Below are 22,001 nucleotides of genomic sequence, written 5' to 3' on the forward strand. Positions count from 1 at the left end.
AATGTTCAAAAGAAACGACTTCTTCACACAGCACCTAGTTAAACTATGGAACTCACTCCCAGAGGAGGCAGTGATGGCCACCAATCTATGCTCTTTCTGCACAGTCAGAGGCAGTATGTTTGTGATTACCAGTTGCTGGGGAAATGTGCTCTTGTCCTCAGGTCCTGCTTGTGTGTTCCCCTTTAGAGCATCTGGTGGGTTGCACTAGATCAGGGGTCAGCAAACTTTTTCAGCAGGGGGCCGGTCCACTGTCCCTCAGACCTTGTGGGGTGGGCCGGACTATATTTTGAAAAACAAAACAAAACGAATTCCTATGCCCCACAAATAACCCAGAGATGCATTTTAAATAAAAGGACACACTCTACTCTCGTAAAAACACCAGGCAGGCCCCACAAATAACCCAGAGATGCATTTTAAATAAAAGGACACATTCGACTCCTGTGAAAACACGCTGATTCCTGGACCGTCCATGGGTCGGATTTAGAAGGCAATTGGGCCGCATCCAGCCCCCGGGCCTTAGCTTGCCTACCCATGCACTAGATCTGTCAGGACTCTCCTGCCGAAATCACCTTCCAATATCCCCTTTTTGATCCGCTCCTCGCTCTCATTGCATCAGAAGAAGAAGAGGAGTTTGGATTTGATATCCCGCCTTTCACTCCCTTTAAGGAGTCTCAAAGCGGATCAGTGGCACAGAGCACTTTTAATGTGACGGGCGTTTTCTTTATCCTCTTCGAGGAAAGCTAGTTCCTTCGAGGCTGCCTTTGGAATGAAAATATATGTACTTCTTTATGACTATCCTTGGAACCAAGATCCTCTGCAAGCACCATTAAGGAGAGCTCACAGCCTGGGCAGGCAAAAGGGGTGAGTTGGCACAAAGACCCTTCCCTGGCCGCCAGGGAGCCGGCACACCATCGCCTGCCCGTTCAGGTTGCCAAATCGTGACGCCCTGGAACAATCATATACCTTGAAATCTCCCAAGAATGGAAGCTGGTGGTGGTTTCACCTGCCCATTCCCTTCACAGCCAATGCACCTGGAGAAGGGTAGCCGCACAGATCTGCATAATATTTGCATGTATTGATGTGTATACGGAAGCACTTGCCATCATGTAAACAGAAGGGCAGTAAATCTTAGGGGAAGGCATCCTTCTTCTGTGCTGAAGGAACAGGCACTATCACCTGCTTCCCTCACCACACACACACACACCTGGCTAGCTCCTCCCAGTAGCTTGCCCAGTAGGGAATGCCCAGTAGCATGCCCAGGAGGGAATCAACTATTTTTAAAAACGAGGGTGGTGTTCAAAGTAAGCCCTGCAGATGGAACCAAGAGGGAAGCATGTCTTCAGACATGTCCCCACCTGTTCCTTCCAACCTGTTCCACCCTGCCCTTGTGTTCTCCATCTTTCTGTTGCTGAAGCTTTTTGACATTGATTTTGTGTGTGTGTGTCCCCTGTGATCAAGAACTTCTGGGCTGCTCTGAAAGTAGCATTCACCCCAAGGCGAAGGAACTCTCTCCTGCAGAAGCATTTTTCTGCAGGGCCTCTTGCGAGAACATAAGAAAAGCTCTCCTGGATCAGGCCAAAGGCCCATCTAGTACAGCATCCTGGCCAACCAGGTGCCTTTGTCAGAAAGCCCAAAGCCCGACTTGAGCACCACTGCATTCTCCCCAACCCTGCAATTTCCATCAACTGGTGTTCAGAAGCATAGCTGTCTCCCGCCATGGACCAGGCAGAGCACGGCCATTGTGGCTGGCAGCCCTTGAAAGTGTTACGTCTCCATGAATTTATCTCATCTGCTTCTAAAACCAAATCCAAGTTGGTGGCCCTCCTGCAGCAGCGAGTTCCATGGTTGAACTACGCGCTACATGAAGAAGTCCGTCCTTCATCGGACCAGAATCTTCCATCTTTCAGCTTCACTAGGTTTCCACAAGTTCTGTCATGAGGAGAGAGAAAAGCTTCTCTTCTCAGTTTCTTCAAGCCACGGTGCCAGCCTGTTTTACCTCTAGAGCAGCAATTTTAAGGAGAAAGGTTCGTGGGGATGTTAAGTGGATTTTTTTCCAGAGGAGCAAGCCCTTATCTGACAGAATGCCTGGTTTTAATAAATATTCTAATTGTGTAATGTGTTTTATTTTGTAATTTGTTTTATTTCGTCTTATGTCTCTGTCTCTCTTTTTTTGGGGGGGGGGAGGTAAAGCCTTCGGCTACACAAATAAACAACATTTTTATTCATACCCTTGCCATACATAAAGTTGCAAAATTCTATCGTGCCCTCTCAGTGGCATTTAAAGTGAGCTTTGAAATTCCAGCAGTGTGCCCTATGCAACACCAGAAATTTGGTGCAACCCCCAACCTCTCACCTTCCATTGTTTATCACTGTCCCAGTGTCCTCTCGGCTTGGCACCAAGTGCGGGAGAACCAGTTCTGCACCCCTAAATCTGCCTCTGGCCCTCCTTCCCTCATCTTTTCTCTAAACAGAAGAGCCTTTTCCCTTTTCCGGACCTTTCCCCAGCTTCTTTCCCCCAAGGCGGCTGCTCAGCAAAATACCATCCTTGCTGTTGTTCCATGACAACTATATTCAGTGGCAATCTGTGAAGTAGGCTAAGCTGAGAGAGACTGCCTGGCTTGTGAGGTCACCCAATCAGGTTCATAGTTTAGCGGGAGGATTTGAACCCAAGTCCATAGCTGTCAACCTTCCCTTTTTTGGCGGGAAATTCCCTTATTCCAGCACCATTTCCCGCTGCTATCCCGGATTGTTAGATATCCCGTAGACTGTCCCCAGAACAGGTGAGGCTGCTGATCTCTTATTTTTGAGGCTGCTGATCCCTTATTTTCAAATCTGAAAGTTGACAGCTATGCCCCAGTCTCCCAGGTTACAGTCCCAACACTCTTAACCACTACACCACCCTGGTAATAATGTATAAATAAATATACATATAGGATATCAAGAGACGAAACCAAAATGTAGCTTTTATGCAGCGGGTCGCATATAATTCTACTCTGAGCAGATGGATTAGAGTTAATGGGCATGGCTAACATGGGTCCATTCGTTTCAATGGGTCTAACTCTGGCCTGGATACAACCCCCAACCTTTGAGGTAGCCTTCCACATCACACACACATTCACAAATCCGCTCTCTGACAGGAACCATCGAATCAAATGAGCCGTCAGATTCATGGGGTTAACTTTGGCAGTAGATTTCTCGTGTTTCGTTTTGTTTTTCCTTTTAATCACAGACATTGCAATCAAACAATAGAGTAATCACAGACATTGTCAATATTTTTTCAGAAGGAGGGTCTGTCCAATTTGCCCCCTTCCCCTCTTATAAATTTTTTTTTTGGTAACATTTAACAAGGGGGCAGCTTCTCTTTTTTTTTCAAAACACAAAGCCTGCAACATTTTAAATCATAATAACAATGGTGGGTTTTCCCCCCTCCTTTCTTTGCCGTGTCTACTTGAAAGCGAGAAGGGTGGAGAATTGGGTTTCTGGCGCGGGGCCCTGATCCTAAACAGATTTCACTCGGAAAGTCCTTTATACTGGGCGGACCTTACTTCCAAGTAATGCGGGCGCACAATTTAGATGACAAGAGTTAAATGTGCTTAAACCAGAGCAGCCACCAGGTATATTTAATATTTATTTGGCATTCCCCTTATCAGGTGTTTGTCTTCAGCAGACCAAGTACTTTGAGGCAATGAGAAGATTTATTTTTACCAAATGTATCAGCCCGCTAGTCCTGATTGGTGCATCTCTGTCCTCCGGAAATATGCAAAGAATGAGAGGTTGGACCCTGCAGAAGCAAAACAGCCCCAGGCAGAGAGACCCATTGGATAATTTTCTTTTAAAAAACAAAATAAAAGCAAGCCCCTTTCCCTCTTCCTATTGCGCTGGTTCAATCCTGCAACTTCCCAAAGTCTTTACTAGGTTACTCACCCCCACACCCAACCACTCAGAAACCAGCTCCGGCCCTACTTCCATGGCAAACCTCAGATTTCATACATTAACGCTGCCTCCATCCCTTCGTGGCAAGAGTGTGTACACTTGTTGCTTCGGAGGGCATTTGTATACAACAGCCGTAAGCACAGGCACACAGACCGTACACTCATTGAGCACCACGTGCAAATAACTAGGGGTACACAGCTCACACAATCTGTGTTCGCAGATTGTACACATTTTGGACGTAGGGTATAAACACCCCTCAGGTGGAAAGCTGTCATTAGCATTTGCCAGGGCACACGTAAAGCCACTCAAATCAAAGGCTTAAGCACACTCAACTCTGTGTCAGATCAGGGTCTTCCGCTCCCCTCCCCGCCCCCCAAAAAACCCCAGTTCCCCAAATCAGCACAGAGACAACATTCTCAATATTGCCTGGCGAGGATGTTCCTTGTTTTAACACGGGTATTCATCCGCACTAATGCATGCATGCAATTCCGTTTGGATTATTATTGATTTTTTTTTTCTTTTCTGTATAATTGTAAGCCACCTAGAGTCTATATTTTTTTATATATATAAAAAAGAAAGAAAAGTTAAGCGGGATATCGTTTCAAATTTCAAAAATAAATAAACGGTCGAAACGGTTGGCTGGTGGGACATCCGGCAGTTGGAAAAAGAAAAAGACGACAGATGCAAATGGCTTTGTCTGCATTCAAAGTGGGGGAGAGTTTGTGCCTGGCAGACAGGAATTCAACAGGTGCAGCTGCTTCCGCTTCCTCCCCCCCCCCCAGCAATGATGGATGAGTCAGCACCTGTTTGATATCTGCCTGCCACATAGCTCTTGCAGGTATGGCAGCAACTTTAATGTCTGGCGGTGGAATTTCTGCCTCGTAACAAAGTCCCGTGCCCCTTTATGAGCCAGGGCAGTCAAGAGACCACCCCCTGGTTGGATGAGGCCACCTGACACACAAAATGGGACCAAGCCTTTTCCCATAAATACACATTAAAAAAATAAATAAATCACTCTTCATATGAATCCTGGTTGGTGAGTTAATAAACAGGCAGCAATGGAACTGGGAGTTATCTCCGCATGCATGAAAATGGCAGGTGCCCACTTCATGCATCCAAAAGAAGACATGAGGGCATAAAGTGTCAGAGGACCAACACCGATCCTAAAATCCTCACTAACTCAACTTCTCACCTTCCTGTATTGAGCAAGGAATCTGGCTGAATGAGCTCAGAAGCCGCCTTGCAATTGAGCAACTGACTGAGGATGCCGGGAGCAGTGGCGTAGCGTGGGTTGTCAGCACCCGGGGCAAGGCAAGTAATTTGCGCCCCCTAACCCGTGGATTTGCGCCCCCTAACCCGTGGATTTGCGCCCCCTAACCCGTGGATTTGCGCCCCCTAACCCTAACCCCCAGATGTTGCGCCCGGTGCGGCCGGCCCCCCCCCCCTGCACCCCCCACGCTACGCCACTGGCCGGGAGCCCTGTGCCACCAAGGAATGAACAGATCTGTCCATTTCCCCCCTTTCTTCCCCGGCTTTGGACACCCAAAGATTTATATTTTTTAGGACACAGCTTATTCTCTGTGGCTGGAAGCTGTTTTAAATGCGTTTTAAACATGGCATTCCCATTGTTGAAACCCGCCCTGCAGCCTTAGAAGGTGAAGAGCAGGTTGTTACTATTACTCTTCTTATTATCCTTAAGAACAATGAGAAATAATAATTACACTTCCCCCAATTTCTACTTTTTCCAAGCCTAAATTCAGTTCCCCACATTTTCTACTTCTGTTTAGAATTGCGATTATTATTTTTAAATCCTCACGGAAATCTGTAAGTCTATAATCTATAAGTGTAGAAGTGGCTGGGGAAACACAGCAAAATGGGCAGGGTATAAATAATAAAATTATTATTATTATGAAGAAGAAGAGAAGAGTTTGGATTTGATATCCCGCTTTATCACTACCCGAAGGAATCTCAAAGCGGCTAACATTCTCCTTTCCCTTCCTCCCCCACAACAAACACTCTGTGAGGTGAGTGGGGCTGAGAGACTTCAGAGAAGTGTGACTAGCCCAAGGTCACCCAGCAGCTGCATGTGGAGGAGCGGAGACGCGAACCCGGTTCACCAGATTACGAGTCTACCGCTCTTAACCACTACACCATGCTGGCTCTTAAGTCTTTCCAAAATTCATACGCAATTTCCCCTGAAATCTGCATGCAAATTTCCTTGAAATAATGCATTTTGGGGGGTTCTTTAAAAACAAAAACCCTAATATATGTATTTTGATGCAGGCTTTCCCCTAATGTACACATTTTGTTATGCACTGGAGAACTGCATTGCAAAATTTCAGAATTCCGAAAGGCAGCTGTGTCTTGGTTTGCATCCTGTTTTGGGAAGTCCGAATCAGGTAGGTTTGCATTAAAATCCTAAATGAAGCTAATTTCCCCCCCTGCCCTTCGTTTTCTCTCACACACATAAACTCCTTCCACACTTGATGCCTCACATGTCCTTTTGAGTGCATGAAAAGGTCTACGGCCAACTCACACGACGATGGTTTGTTCCTTCAACATCCTGAAGCCACGGCGGAGTTAAGCCTTGGAGGTAGCCGGTCTTAAAAATGCTACAATAGTTAGAGATGGCAGTCCCTGACTGTCTGGTCCAGGCGTAGTCACAATCTCCAGCTCCCATCAGCCTCAGCCAACATTGCCAATCAGGGATGATGGGAGTTGTAGTCCGGAAACGTCTACGCTTCTTGGCTATGCCTGGACTCTGGGCCCCATTTCCCATCCAAACAGAAGATTCCAGCTTCCAGCTGAGAATCACCATGGTCTAAAACAGGGATGGGGACCCCGTGGCCCTCCAGGCGTTGTCGGACTGATGGGAGTTGTAGTTGGACAACCTCTGGAGAGCTGCAGGTTTCCCCACCCCTGGCCAAGAAGACCTTCTGAATCTGGCCAGCAAATCTCTACTTAAAACAGGCACGGAAGAACTTTGGGCCCTCCGGATGTTGCGGAACTACAACTCCCATCATCCCTGGCTCTTGGCCATGCTTGCAAGGGCTGCTGGGAGAGTTGAGAGTTCAGCAACATCTGGAGGGCCCAAGGTTCCCCACCCCTGAGTGAAAAGGACAGTGTGATGGGGAAGACCCTTCTCTGCTTGAGACCCTGGAGAGCGGCTGCCAGTCAGTGCGGACAATACTGGGCTGGATGGACAAAGAGCCTGACTTGATATAAAGCAGCGCTCTCCATTCTCAAGAAACATATTCTAGCATTGTAGGGAGTTGGACTAGATGCTCCTTGGGCAGGCATAGGCAAACTCGGCCTTCCAAGTGTTTTTGGGACTACAACTCCCATCATCCCTGGCTAACAGGACCAGTGGTCAGGGATGATGGGAGTTGTAGTCCCAAAACATCTGGAGGGCCGAGTTTGCCTAGGCCTGCCCAAGGGGGTTTATTCCAACCCTACAATTCTACATTTACAAGACCAGTCAACAACACACACACATATACAGGGCTCAATGGTTTCACCATGAGACTGATGGCTGCCTGAACTAGCTCTCATTTCACTGCCATGCACCCTGCCATGTGCGCTGGACAAGTGATTAAGTTATGACAAACACCAACAAATGCCGTTTGGTAATCAACGCGTTTTGAGCTCCTAACGCATTAGCGACGCAACGTTTATCAAGGGATAAATCATTCTCAAGGCAGGGTGATGCGAACAGTTGGCAGAGACACCCAGGGGGGCTGACGTGGTCAGAAATAAGCGTCAACAGGCCCTCAAACACATTCCACAAAAGCCGGTGTCCTTCCGCCTGGCTTCTAACCTGCTTAACATTTTTTTCCACGGCAAACCAGCATCGGTCGCTTCTTCCGAGCTAGTAAAAAAATCAGACAGGATGAACTACAGATCCCATTAATTTAAGAAACAGAACAAAATTGTAAAAATGGGGAGGGAGAGGGTGTCGTGACAACAAGCTAGCAACTTGGTTTCAAAGGAACCAAGAATGGGGCGCCGTCTATTGTACGCAACAGAGCTACCGGGCGTTATGAACCTCAAGCCAAATCTGCAACTGGAAACGAGATGCGTTCTGCATCCGGGAAGGGTTTGGGGGGTGGCGGCGGCAGGGCTGGGGGTGGGTGGGGGACATGGACACACTTTAGGCTAAACATTACATCTTCTGTCCAAACTCACCTACGAAGACTTTGAACAACAACAGATTTCCGAAAAAGAAGAAGAAACCCCCCCAAAACAAAGAAATAACGAACAAAACGCAAAAAGGGTACATCGGCGTTGCAGGACACACCATCGAGGAGGTTGGTGGGCTGCGGAAGTACAATGCAAATTCTCTTTCCCGTTTTGTGTTTGTTTTTTTGTTTACATATATACAGGAGTCCACCAATAAAATGGTAACCACAGTGCAACGTCCCGGGAGCCTCGCAGCCGGGACAGGATTGGATTGTGCATTCTCTGGGTGTGCCGGGCTGACACACACCGATAAGGGTAACTAAACGTAAGTCCTTAAAGTGGCGTCCATTGAGGAACGGATGGGGCCCCTCGACAGACGGCAAAAAGGCCAAGTTCTACAACCCCTCGACAGTCTCGGGTTTCTTAGAGGTGTCTGGGGCTAGGGTGCCCGTTATGGTACAACTTCTGTTTGATGTGCACCATGTTCCCGGTCGGCTCGTCGTACTGCCGGTGGTGACGTTTCCTGAACTCCTTGAAGTTACAAAATTTTGGAATCCAAGACCAAGTGGTGTCTGTCAACAGAAAGAGAAAGAGAGAGAGAGACTTCAGCAAAAGCTTAGGTAAAGGGTAAAGGGACCCCTGACCATTAGGTCCAGTCGTGGCCGACTCTGGGGTTGCGGCGCTCATCTCACTTTATTGGCCGAGGGAGCCGGCGTACAGCTTCCGGGTCATGTGGCCAGCATGACTAAGCCGCTTCTGGCGAACCAGAGCAGCGCACGGAAACGCCGTTTACCTTCCCAACGGAGCGGTACCTGTTTATCTACTTGCACTGGTGTGCTTTCAAACTCCTAGGTTGGCAGGAGCTGGGACCGAGCAACGGGAGTTCACCCCGTCGCAGGGATTCGAACTGCCGACCTTCTGATCGGCAAGTTCTAGGCTCTGTGGTTTAACCCACAGCGCCAAAAGCTTAGCCATGCTTAAAAACCCAGCCCATGATAGTTAAATTTGGTGGTAGACTTTGGGAAGCATTTCTTGTTTATCACTACTTTTGCTAAATTTGTAATAGGAGCGTTTTTCCCAGCCAGAACTATTATTATTATTATTATTATTATTATTATTATTATTATTATTATTATTTACTTATACCCCACCCATCTGGCCGCGCCTCCCCAGCCACTCTGGGCGGCTTCCAACAGAATATTAAAAACATGATAAAACATCAAACATTAAAAACTTCCCTAAACAGGGCTGCACTCTAGAAAGAGTGAAGAAATTCCTTCCTGATATACATCAAATTATCCACTGTTCTACCAATAGATCCCGATCTATGATTTACCTATCATGATTTATGGAGTTTTGGGCTTTGAAACTCTCCTTTAACTTATATGCAAATTTAATCAATTAGCTCAATTTAATTCCTATGATTAGTTAAGACTTATTTAATCAGGCAGCCATCCTACTTTGAACTACAGAGTCCCCAAAGAGAGGAAATACATCTCCAAAAATCAAACCAACGGGTTTGCATAAAATTTTAATGGACTAATGTACATGTTTGCATGCTAGACTCTCTCAGTGTAGAAGACCAGAGATCTGCACTTGCGGCTGATTTGCTACTGGTCCAAGTTACAGGTGCTATTATGGGCATAAAAAAGCCCTTAACAGCTTGGGACCAGTTTATTTCTGATTTGCTGCATTCTTGATGGGGTTATATTCCCTCTGAAGGAGCAGGTACGTAGCTGCACCCCTCTCTGGGCAGGGATAGCCTAATTTCTGTTGTCTGTGTTTTGGTAACCTCTAGGTTAGATTACTGCAACGCATTATACATGGGGCTGCCTCTGAAGATGGTTCACAGACTTCAGCTGGTGCCGAATTAGGCAGCCGGGTTGCTCAACGCGGCAAGACGGTTTGGGCATATAACGCCAATCCTGGACCGACTGCACTGGCTGCCAATTAGTTTCCAGGCCCAATTCAAAGTGGTGGTTTTCAGCTATAAAGCCTTAGATGGCTCAGGACCACAAGCACTGCCACTCCCCATATGAGCCGCCCCAGACCACCAGATCATCTTCTGAGACCCTTTTTCATGCGCCTCCTCTGAAAGGGGTCTGGAGGGCGGCAGCAAGAGAACGGGGCCTTTTCTGCAGTGGCTCCCCATTCGCGGAATGCTCTCCCCAAGGAGACTTGCCTGGTGCCTTAATTAGACATCTTTAGATGGCAAGAAAATAAGACCTTATAACCTCCAGCCCTTAACTTTCTGTGGCCTTTTAGAAGTGGGTGGGGTGTTTTTTTAATGCATTTCTTTCCCTACTTTGTCTTAATGTATCTACGTGGTGTTTGGGGGGGGGGCAGTTGTTTGGTTGTAAGCTGCTTTGGATGGAAGTTGTTTTGGGTTGCCCTAGGCAAAGTAAAAGGGCTAACAAATTTAATTAATAAATAATAATAATGGGGTTTTTTTGTTTTTTTAAAAAATCGCTTGCTGTGACATTGGGTAGTTGTTGCTTTTAATTAAAACCAAACAGGCAGGCAACACAGAGCATTCTATGCCAAACATAATTTTACATGCTTCTACCATGTTGTCCCTCCCCCCCCCCCCTTTTCTCTAAATCTAAAAGCCCCAATAAAATAAAATAGTGGGGCCATAAATTTGTTGACTCATGGTTCAAACACTCAGGGCTGCATCCAATACAATGTTCTGCTCACCCACGTGAAATAAATGAACATGAATAACTTTGGCCCACTAATTTCAGCGGGTCAGCTCTGAGTAGGGCTTTGTTGGAGGGGACAACCCTTCGTTTCTGCTGGACATCTTTTAGCTCAGAGCCAGAAAGGTGACGTTCACCTGGCTTTCCCTTCAACATAAGCACATTTTCACATCCTTGAGGGCTAGAGACATGATCCTCAAAATGGGGACGAAAGCCTGGGAAGCAGAAAATTGAGGTACCCAGAAACCACGAGGAACCTGCTCCCCCTGGGGCACGCGAAATCACCTCCCCTTGGCACATCGCCAGTGACACCCCTCCGGCAACAGGCCGGTGAGCACTCACTTACCATACCGTCGGCTTGTCCGCCAGGCCCGTACAGCGTAGTGGAGCACTCCATCCATCCACACCAGAAACCAGCTTATGCAGAATCCCAGCAAGAGTCCCAGCATCAGGTCGATTTCCTGCTTGGTGACATTGTCAGTCACAAAGTAGTTCTCCGACGAATCCACCACGGACTGGTCTCCGTCGTAGGGGATGACGTAATGAACATGGTGCCTGTGAGGTTAGAGTGGGAGAGAAAGAAAAGGAGGAAAGCATCAAAGATTGGAGGGCAAAAAAGGAGAACAGATGGATTTGCAGCCATTAGGGATTCCGCCCAGGTCCTAGGCCGGTGCCATCAGGTGGAATCCTTGAGCCCTTGTCTGGGCTCTTGCAATGAAACAGCCCAAAGCTGATTGGTAGGATACTGGATCTGGTGGGGCATCGTTTAAAAACATCAATGCGTGTTAAGTCCACCCCCTCTACTGGCTCACTAGCTCCCGTGTCACTGGCTAATACTGCCTCAGATACCTAAACAGGGCTAAAAGGTAAAGGGACCCCTGACATTTAAGTCCAGTCAGAACGACTCTGGGGTTGTGGCGCTCATCTCGCTTTAAAGGCCGAGGGAGCCGGCGTTTGTCCGCTTCCGCAAACAGTTTTTCCGGGTCATGTGGCCAGCCTGACTAAGCTGCTTCTGGTGAACCGGAGCAGTGCACGGAAACGCCATTTACCTTCCCGCTGGAGTGGTACCTATTTATCTACTTGCACTACGTGCTTTCATACTGCTAGGTTGGCAGAAGCTGGGACAGAGCAACGGGAGCTCACCCCGTCCCGGAGATTCGAACTGCCGACCTTCTGATCAGCAAGCCCAAGTGGCACAGTAGTTTAAACCACAGCGCCACCTGCATCCCTGCCTACCTACATCTAAAGCGTTATGAAACAGCCATAGCTTCTCCCAAAGGATCCTGGGAGCTGTAGTTTGTTTAGGGTTCCGGGATGTGTTACGAGACCCCTGTTCTCCTCACAGAACTATAATTCCCAGACTGGTTTAGCCATCAGTCTCTCTTCCCAGGGAACTAAGGGGTTTGTAGTTTTGTGAAGGGGAGTAGGGGTCTCCTAACAACAATGACTTGCTTTGGTCCGTTAATTTCAACAGGTTCGGGGTGTGCGTGTGACAGAGGGAGAGAATCCAAATAGCACAACCCACAACCAACTGAACTGTGGAGCTGATCCAGCATATTTCCCTGCAGGAAGCATTTCAGTTCAACGAGGCTTGCACTGGTAAATGTCCAATTGGATGGTGTCCCCTTAGCAGAGCTGGTCACAGGGCTCAAAGTAGTTACAGTGGTACCTCTGGTTAAGAACTTAATTCGTTCTGGAGGTCCATTCTTAACCTGAAACTGTTCTTAACCTGAGACACCACTTTAGCTAATGGGGCCTCCCGCTGCCACCGCACGATTTCTGTTCTCATCCTGAGGTAAAGTTCTTAACCCGAGGTAATATTTCTGGGTTAGCAGAGTCTGAAACCTGAAGCGTCTGTAACCTGAAGCGTCTGTAACCCGAGGTACCACTGTATCTTTATTTTATTTACTGAATGACTTAGTTGTGGCATATCTTCCTATATACATGAAAATGTAAAATGCTGTCACGCTGCAGTTCTTGTGGCCACCAGAAGGTGGCCGCTGCAACTGCAGCATGCTGAATAGCCGGCATGCAGGCAAGTATTTCGTGAAACAAGCCTGCTGCGAGGTTTAATGGAAGGAGGGAGGTGAGTTGTGGTGGGATATGTGAGAGGGGCTGTGAATGGAGGGTGTATTTTTACATGTGGGGGAAGGACAGCAGGCAAAAGAATGAGCAGGGTTGATAAGCACAGCAAGCAGGGGTGGCAGCCCTTTGTGTGTATGTGTATCTCAAAGCCACCTAACCAGGTAAAATACAAACAGGGAAACATAAAAGCCAGAAAAACATAATGTACAATACAAATCCATTAAATGGATCATAGAATCATAGAGTTGGAAGGGACCATGAGAGTCATCTAGTCCAACCCCCTGCAACGTAGGAATATTTTGCCCAACATGGGATTTGAACCCACAACCTTGAAATTAAGAGTCTCATGCTCTACCAACTGAGCTATATGGATTGCTCTATAACAGAGGTAGGCAACCCGGGGGCCTTCTCAATCCGGCCCGCCATCAATCGCCTTCCCAATCCGGCCCGCGAATGGTCTGGGAATCAGCGTGTTTTCACATGAGTAGAATGTGTCCTTTTATTTAAAATGCATCTCTGGGTTATTTGTGGGGCAACAGGAATTCGTTCATCCCCCCCCCCAAAAAAAATATAGTCATGCCCACCACATGGTCTGAGGGACGGTGGACTGGCCCACGGCTGAAAAAGGTTGTGCACCCCTGCTCTATATCATCCAACAACCTCCCACCCACTAAAATATGAGCAGTGCAGAGTAGGAGAGGCTAACTTAACTACTTTAGGTAAATTACTGGGGAGGGGTGTGGAGAGAGGAGGCCCCTTACAGGTTTTGCAAGGTTACAGGAGAGGCTGAAATTTGGCAATGGGTAGGAGGGATTAAGGGGGTAGAGCTCATGGGTACCATTAAAGGGACCCTGCCCTTTCCCTCCTCCCCAATAATTTGGGCCAAATGGTTCAAGGTGAGGCTGCAGCTCCAGGACAGAGCATCTGCCTTGCACAGAGAAGGTCCCAATTTCAATCCCTAATATAGGATTACCAGATGTCCCCAATTCCCGGGGACAGTCCCCAGATTTGCAAATCTGTCCCCGGACAAATTCCGTCCCCAGAATGTCCCCCAATTTGCAAATTTGTCCCCGGAAAATGTGGCAGCAGCACTCTCAGCAGCCCGGAGCCAGCCTGATAGCGCAGTGGGCTCTGGCTGGCTTCAAGAGCTGCCCGCTGCTGTGGCGCCCACCATTTTGCCTTGCTAGAACTTCCGGCGAGGAAAAATGGTGGGCGCCACGGTAGCGAGCAACTCCTGAAGCCAGCCAGAGCCCACTGCGCTACCAGGCTGGCTCCGGACTGCTGACTGCCACTGCCACCACCACTGCCAGAGCTGAATCGGGGACGTCCAGCGGTACAAATCTCCTGCCCCCTTCCCCCTTTGTTTTGACTGATCGGGGGAGGCTTGGGAGTTGCAGGCGGGCGGCTGTTGCCCTGTTTTTTAAAAACTCTGCGCATTTATGTTTCACAGGGTGTGAAATAAGGGCTTTGCACCTTGCCTGGCAGGTAACCCGCACACCTTGCGCCCCTCCTGGGCAATGGCCACCTGCCCTTGACTCCTGAGCCTCCCCCAATCTGTCAAAACAAAGGGGGAAGGGGGCAGGAGATCGGGGAGGGCTCGGGAAGCACCATTGCCAAGTTTTTAAAAAACTCTGTGCATTTATGTTTGACAGGGTGTGAAAGAAGGGCTTTGCACCTTTATACAATATGCATGTGTGCTTGGGCCCAGGGTCTTTTGCTAACACCATCCCCACTACTGACTCCCTGTTGCTACTCAGCTTCAAAGAAAAAGAAAAGTATCCCCGAATTCATTGAAAAAAATCTGGTAACCGTACCCTAATGGCATCTGCAGGTAGAGCTGGGAAGGTCCCTTATCCGAAACCCTAGAGAGCTGCTGCCAGTCCGTGCAGGCCACATTGTGATCTGACTCAGCACAATCCCTGGCATCTCCTGGTAGGGCTGTTTGAAAGCCTGGACAGCAGCTGCCAGTCAGTGCAGACGACACCAAGATGGATGCGCCAATCAGCTGACTCCGCATCAGGCGCCTTCCTAAATCCCTGCGCCTAAGTGCCTTGTAAACGGTGTCCAGAAACGCTCCGCTGAAGCAGCTTTGTCACCTTGCGTCATGCCACAGCCGCCTCGACCGCAAGCCCCGTTTGGAGGCTCAGGCACGGCTGGGAGGCGTGCTGTTTTCCCTCCCCAGCCGCCGACCCTTCCCCGGTTCCCTCTCTGCTGCGCTCCCGGCCTCTTCCCTCTGTTCAGCCCGCCCCTGGGACCACCCTGGCGGCGCACCTCGCTCTGGCAGCCGGACAGCCAGGCTGCAACAGAGAAGAAGGACGCTCAGCACCCCCCACATCCCCCTCGGCAACGCAACAGCCCGCATCGAGCCACTGCAGAGTCAAACTTGGTCACTGCAGCAGCAGCAGCAGCAGCGAAAGAGCACATCTCCCGATTACTTCCAAGCACAGCGGCAGGAAAGCGCTCCCTCGACTCTCGCTCCCTGCTTTGTCAGGGACAGGCGCCGCTCCTCTTTGTGCCCACGGTGGCCAGATGTTAGGGGGGGGGTCCCTTAAAATAATGGAAGGTGTTTCCACATCTCCATATGGGCATAGAGTTTCTGTATCAAGTCACAACCTTGCCCAGATGTCAAAGAAGTTAAGTTTCGGTGGAGTGGGTGTGCGTTTGCAAACCCTCCAAGTCTTCCTGTTTTCCAGGGACAGTCCCAAATTTAGAGAAGCCGTCCCAGTTTCTGATTTTATCCCGAAATATCCCGCTTTTCCTTTGGATGTCTCTGTTTTCATTAGAGAAATGTTGGAGAGTAAGGAGTTATGTGACCCTCCGAGCCAAGGGGGTATACAAGCTTTAGAAGAACATCTGAAGGCAGCCCTGTATGGGGAAGTTTTTTTAATGTTTAATGTTTTATTATGTTTACAGTGGTACCTCAGGTTAATGACTTAATTCTTTCCAGAGGTCTGTTCTTAACCTGAAACTGTTCTTAACCTGAGGTACCACTTTAGCTAATGGGGTCTCCCGCTGCTGCCACGCCGCCACCACGCGATTTCTGTTCTCAACCTGAAGCAAAGTTTTTAACCCGAGGTACGATTTCTGAGTTAGCAGAGTCTGTAACCTGAAGCATATGTAACCTGAAGCGTCTGTAACCCGAGGTACCACTGTATTATGTTTATTATGTTGGAAGAATGGCTGGGGCAACCCAGTCAGATGGGTAGGGTATAAATAATAAAAGTATTATTGTTATTATTGTTATTGTTATTATTGAATAAAGGTAAGGTAAAGGTACCCCTGCCCGTGCGGGCCAGTCGTGTCCGACTCTAGGGTTGTGCGCTCATCTCACTTAAGAGGCCGGGGGCCAGCGCTGTCCAAAGACACTTCCGGATCACGTGGCCAGCGTGACGAAGCTGCTCTGGCGAGCCAGCACCAGCGCAGCACACGGAAACGCCGTTTACCTTCCCGCTATAAAGCGGTACCTATTTATCTACTTGCACTTAGGGGTGCTTTCGAACTGCTAGGTGGGCAGGAGCTGGGACCGAATGACAGGAGCTCACGCCGCCGCGGGGATTCGAACCGCCGATCATGTGATCGGCAAGTCCTAGGCACTGAGGTTTTACCCACAGCGCCACCCGCATCCCTATTTTCATCAGAGAAATGTCGGAGGGTATGCATTTACCCAGAGGGCTCCTCCAGATAACCCGTTTCTTGAGCCTTCATCCCAATTTGCTCTCCCAAAGCTTACACGGAGGTTATCTGTGCTTATGGTGGTTACAGAGTGGTTCGATGTGGGGATACTTCTTCGTTTCCAATCAGTGTCTGTCCTGTAACTTCCTGCTGAAATAATTGTTCTGGCTTATTTCTCATTGTAAGAACCTAAAAAAAGAGATCGCTGGATCAGACCAGTGGCCCATCTTGTCCAGCATTCTGTTCTCACAGCACTGGCAGACTTTGGGCTCTCAAATTTCTGCGGCGCCTTGTGCTGCGCTAAAATCCTGTGCCCCCTGCCTCTCTCGCTCCATTCCACAGTACGGTTGTGTCACCCCCTGCAGCACGGCACCCAATGCACCCGTACCAGTCACGCCACCCTAAACTGCCTTTGCTCACAGTGGCTAACCAGATGCAACCATAGGAAGACCAAAGCAACTCTCCAGCAACTAATATTCAGAGGCAAGTTCCCTCTTCTGGTGGAAAATGAACATAGCCACTGAGGCTCATAGCCACTGATAGCCTTGTCCTCCATGAACCTGCCTAATCCTCTTCTAAAGCCATCCAAGAATAAGAATAAGGCCTGGTAGCAGTGGTGTAGCATGGGTTGTCAGTACCCGGGGTGATGCGGAGGGAGGGAAATGGGCAGAGTATGCATGCATATTCAACTGTCTGCAGCACCCAGGAGACAGGCTTGCGCCCCACCAAGACATTACATTACTGCCTGGTAGATCGAGCCAATGGCCCACCTAGTCCAGCTTCTTATTCTCACAGTGGTCAACCCAGATGCCTGTGGGAAACAAGAGCGTTCTTCCTCCCTGTGGTTTCCAGCAACTGGTATTCAGAAGTATATTCCGACTGTGGAGGCAGACCATGGCCATCATGACTTGTAGCCCTTGATAGCTTTGTCCTCCGTGAATTTGCCTCTCCCTCTTTTGAAGCCACCTAAGTTGGTGGCCGTCGCTGCCTCCTGTGGCAGAGAGTTCCATAGTTTAACAATTCGCTTTTGCTATGCCGCGATGCAAGAGTGTTCCCCTGGATGGCAATCACGGGGTTATATGGAGGAAGCAGCACAGAACAAGTAGTAGAGCAGAATGCTGTGTGGACAGTCCTGAACAAATCTACTGCTAATATGCTATTTCCGCGGCAATGGCATGTTGCAGAATACGCCCATATTAAAAACCCCAGAACTGGAAAGACACTATGTCTGCTCCTTATAGAGCCTTGTTTCTGATTTGCTTGCAGGGCATGTAGATGCCTTCCTATTAATCACACTTTCCTCTCACACTTTTCCCCATAGAATCATAGAATTGTGAAGTTGTGTGGGACCCTGTGGGTCATCTATTCCAACACCCTGCGACGCGCTTTCCTAACTGCATAAAGCCTGTTTGTTTTTAAGTGGATTGGTTGCGCCAGAGGGCGCTTTGATCCACTGTAAATCGAGTGAACTTCCATTTCCGCGGTGGTCTTGGCAGTTCGCTCCTCCTAGGCCAGGGGTCAGCAAACCTTTTCAGCAGGGGGCTAGTCCACTATCCCTCAGATCTTGTGGGGGGCCAGACTATATATTTATTTATTTTTAAGACAGGAATGAATTCCTATGCCTCACAAATAACCCAGAGATGCATGATAAATAAAAGGACACGTTCTACTCATGTAAAAACATGCTGGTTCCTGGACCACCCACGGACCACATTTAGAAGGCGATTGGGCCAGATCTGGCCCCCGGGCCTTAGTTTACCTACCCATGTCCTAGGCACACATTTGCAGAGACTCTGAACTGCTGGAGAGAAAGGGCAGTGCACCGAGATCTTTGACGCAGAAATACAGAAACATTGCTGGAATGTATTTTGAGGGTCAGCTATTCTATAGCAAAGACCAACACCATTCTGGGATTCAATATTCTATGAAACCTCTCTCTCTCTCTCTCTCTCTCTTTAATAGAAAAAGGGAATTGTCAGGTGAACTAAGGCAATGTCCCCTGCTTCAGAGGCTGGCTCAGGACAGGCAAGCAGCTCTTTCGGGGTTTTAGGCAGTGGTTTTCCCCAGCCCTACTTGGAGATGTCAGGAATTGAACCCAGGACCTTCTGAATGAGAAGTGGACACTCTGCCAATGAGCTACAGCTCTTTCTCTACAGCCTGCCAAACTCCTTGGAAAACCCCCTCATTTCTGATGACCCTCAGAGCCCCTTCCAATTCTATGATTGTATGAGTCTATTCACAGGGACTGATACATTTTGCCCGGGGAGCTATTAATGGAACAGAGGCATTGGTGGGTGGACAGGGGTGGGGGGAGAGGTATAGCCCTGGCTCACACCAAGGGAATCTGATTATGGAAGGTGGAGTTTGCCAGCTTGCATTGGCAACCAAATACTTCCTTATGAGCAGGGAGCCCAAGTCACAAATTATCCCAGCCAGTTTCCCATTTGCTTAAATTAGCATCGTTGGGGAGAACCGGATCCATTATTACGGGGGGGGGGGGAGGGGAATGGTACTTCTTGCTTCTGCAAAGCCTCCCCATTCACTGCTCTCTTTGGCATGAGTTGGTGGGGGAAGAACCGCAGCTCAATGGGGCAATCGCCTGCTCTGCATCTAGAAGGTCCCAGGTTCAATCCCCGACGTCTCCAGGTAGGAGAGACAGACCTCTGCCTCAAACTCTCTACAGTGGTACCTTGGGTTACAAACGCTTCAGTTTACATACGCTTCAGGTTACAGACTCCGCTAACCCAGAAATAGTACCTCGGGTTAAGAACTTTGCTTCAGGACGAGAACTGAAATCATGCAGCAGCGGGAGGCCCCCTTAGCTAAAGTGGTGCTTCAGGTTAAGAACACTTTCAGGTTAAGAACGGACCTCCAGAACGAATTAAGGTACCACTGTAGAGAGCCGCTACCAGAGAGTACGGACAACACTGTGCTCACTACACCAAAGGTCTGACTCGCAATCAGGCAGTTTCCTTCATTTCCAATAGCCTTTTGGCAAGCTTTGCAGTGCTTTCCTCATCAGGAACAAGTTCCACTGGAGCAGGGGTCTGCAACCCACAGCTCCGGAGCCGCATGTGGCTCTTTTACACCTTTGCCGCGGCTCCGGGGCGGATACTAGCGAGGGGAGGAGGCGCATCGTGCGCCCTGACACTCCCCACTGTGGCGGGCGCTGTACTGGCTGTGACGTCGCATGGGGGCGGTGCGTGCGTTAGTCACGCACCGTCCCGACGTCACCTTCCCGTCCGCTGTCAGATCGGAGGGCAGTGGCGCGCATGCAGGTCTACAACTGCGAGAAGGAAATGACGTCCCTGTTTTGGACCCCCGGTAGGCCAGCCATGGATAAAGGCAAGAAAAGAAAAATTTCTGAAGAAAACAGAGTGTTTAATGATACATGGACAGAATCATTTGCATTCTCTACTGACAAGACTGGTTTACCAGTGTGCTTAATATATGTTATATTTGTTTTAAATGTCGCAATGGTTTTGCGGCTCCCAGGTTTTTTTTTCTTCGGAAACGGGTCCAAGTGGCTCTTTTTGTCTTAAAGGTTGCAGACCCCTGCACTGGAGGAAATCAGGCCTCCTTCCCAGAGCGTGTGTTTCAAATTGCTGTCTTTGTTCCCTTTCTACAAACGTACTCAGAACAACGTTAGATCTGGTCCTGAATCTTCCAACATCCAGCTTCACCAGATGTCCACCGTTTCTCGAGTTACGAGACAGGGAGAAAAGCTTTTCTCTGTCTGTTCATACGCTTCTGTCATGCCTCCACTTTTGGCTAAAGTGATTTCCAAAAAGCCCCAAACCTTTTCTCACAGGGGAGTCGCCCCACTCCCTTGATCAACCTGGTCTTCCTCTTCTGAAACTTTATAATATCCTTTTCTGAGGCAACCAAGTCGTTCAAACGACAAATGCGTCCACTGACAACAAGGTTGGAGGGGGAGCAAAATGCACAACGCAGGAGAAAGCCATCTGGGGAAGGGGGGGGGCGGACATCCTCTCTGCCAGCGTCCCAAAAGACGAGGTGAATTAAAAGGCAATAGAAGTTTCCATTGCTTTTTAAAAGGGCCGATCGATGGGATAATTTTCCTAAGTTGATCGCTGCTGATAGCAGCAAAAGCCAGCGCATTAAGACAGGCTGGGCACTGCCCGCCTTCTCCCTGCGCCAGGCTGCTAACAAGGTCATTGGAAAGACCCCCACAAGGCTGTTCATGCTCCATCGTGTTATGTGGCGATTACACGAATCCATTAGTGGCTGCGCTTATTCGCAAGGGGCTTCCCGGAGTCACCCTGCTTGCAGATCTCGTCCTCCCTCCCTCCCTCTCTCTCTCTCTCTCACACACACACACACACACACTGGAGAAAAATAACAACGATAATAATTCCGTAGCTGGACATCTGCGGCTCTCCGCAGCCAGACAAATCAAGCATCTGTCCTACCCGGAATGGAGTATCCGGTGAGGAATTTGGCACGCAAAGAACCTCCAGTGAACCTCCCTAAATAAGTTTCCAGTCCTCATGGCTTCCAACTTTGGGCACCTGTATCTTGCTTGCCTGGATAGAGGATGGAGAGGGGTGTGTTCAAGCATATGCATGTGGGAACCAGCCTATTGGACAAAGGCAACGTTTGCATTTGTTGCTCCGCCCACTTTTGAGACGGGTGGACCAATGGTGAGGCAGGTACCTATATCCACACGCCCCCTTAGCCCGGAATCTGACTCCTTTTTCACCATTGAGCCCTGTATTAGGCACCTTGAACTTTTAAGAAAGGCAGGACAGAAGAGTTTTCAAGAAATCTGTGCCCTCTGTGCCGAGCGGGCAGCAAGAGGTCGCTGCCATCTTTCCTACCACTTGGAATAGAACCAGGGAAAATTCACATCCAAAACTGACTCCATGGCCACTGCCTCTCTCCCCTGTGCAGAAAGATGCCTTATAACAAGCCACACCATCAGGCCCCATACTGTCTACACTGACTGGCAGTTTCTCTCTGGGGCGCAACCTCAAGGACTGTAATGCAGTAGTTTGAGCAACTAAGCATAGAGAAGGTCCCAGCATCTCCAAACAGATCTGAGAAAGAGGCTTTCTCTGAAACGCTGCAGAGCTGCTGCCAATCTGTGCAGGCAATACTGAGCTCAATGGCACAATGGTCGGACTCAGTATAGTTACAGGCCGTGGGCTGGAAAGTGCCCCTCTCTGAAAGGCATTTATTGGTCGATTTAAGGTGGCTTGAGTTTATCGTTTAAAACAAAACTTAAATCATACAGAAAACAGAGATTTAACAGAAACACCCAAATAGACTAACCAGCCAAGACAGAAGAGATGTAAGTGGGTTATTGTTTCGATGTTTCATTTTTAATTATTTACTTGTTTTTATCCTGTATTTTGTTTGTGAACCGCCCTGAGATCTCAGGACGAAGGGTGGTCTGTAAATCGAATCGAT

The 22,001-nt window shown here is 48.7% G+C and overlaps 1 protein-coding gene across 2 annotated transcripts in view; it reads right to left on the minus strand.

Moving 5' to 3' along the window:
- Positions 1-5,408: 5,408 nt before the first annotated feature.
- Positions 5,409-22,001, minus strand: part of TMEM240 (transmembrane protein 240) — a 38,559-nt gene continuing 21,966 nt past the window's right edge. For both annotated transcript variants that reach the window (XM_083454341.1, XM_083454340.1), the window contains exons 3-4: positions 11,158-11,366; positions 5,409-8,684 (exon numbers count right to left, since the gene is read on the minus strand). In XM_083454341.1, the coding sequence (XP_083310467.1) occupies positions 8,536-8,684; positions 11,158-11,366 (358 nt within the window). In that variant the 3' untranslated portion in view covers positions 5,409-8,535. The remainder of the gene's footprint in view (positions 8,685-11,157; positions 11,367-22,001) is intronic.

This window comes from Podarcis tiliguerta (genome assembly GCF_965153285.1).
Source record: "Podarcis tiliguerta genome assembly, chromosome: 8".
In the NCBI taxonomy this organism is placed as follows: Eukaryota; Metazoa; Chordata; class Lepidosauria; order Squamata; family Lacertidae; genus Podarcis; species Podarcis tiliguerta.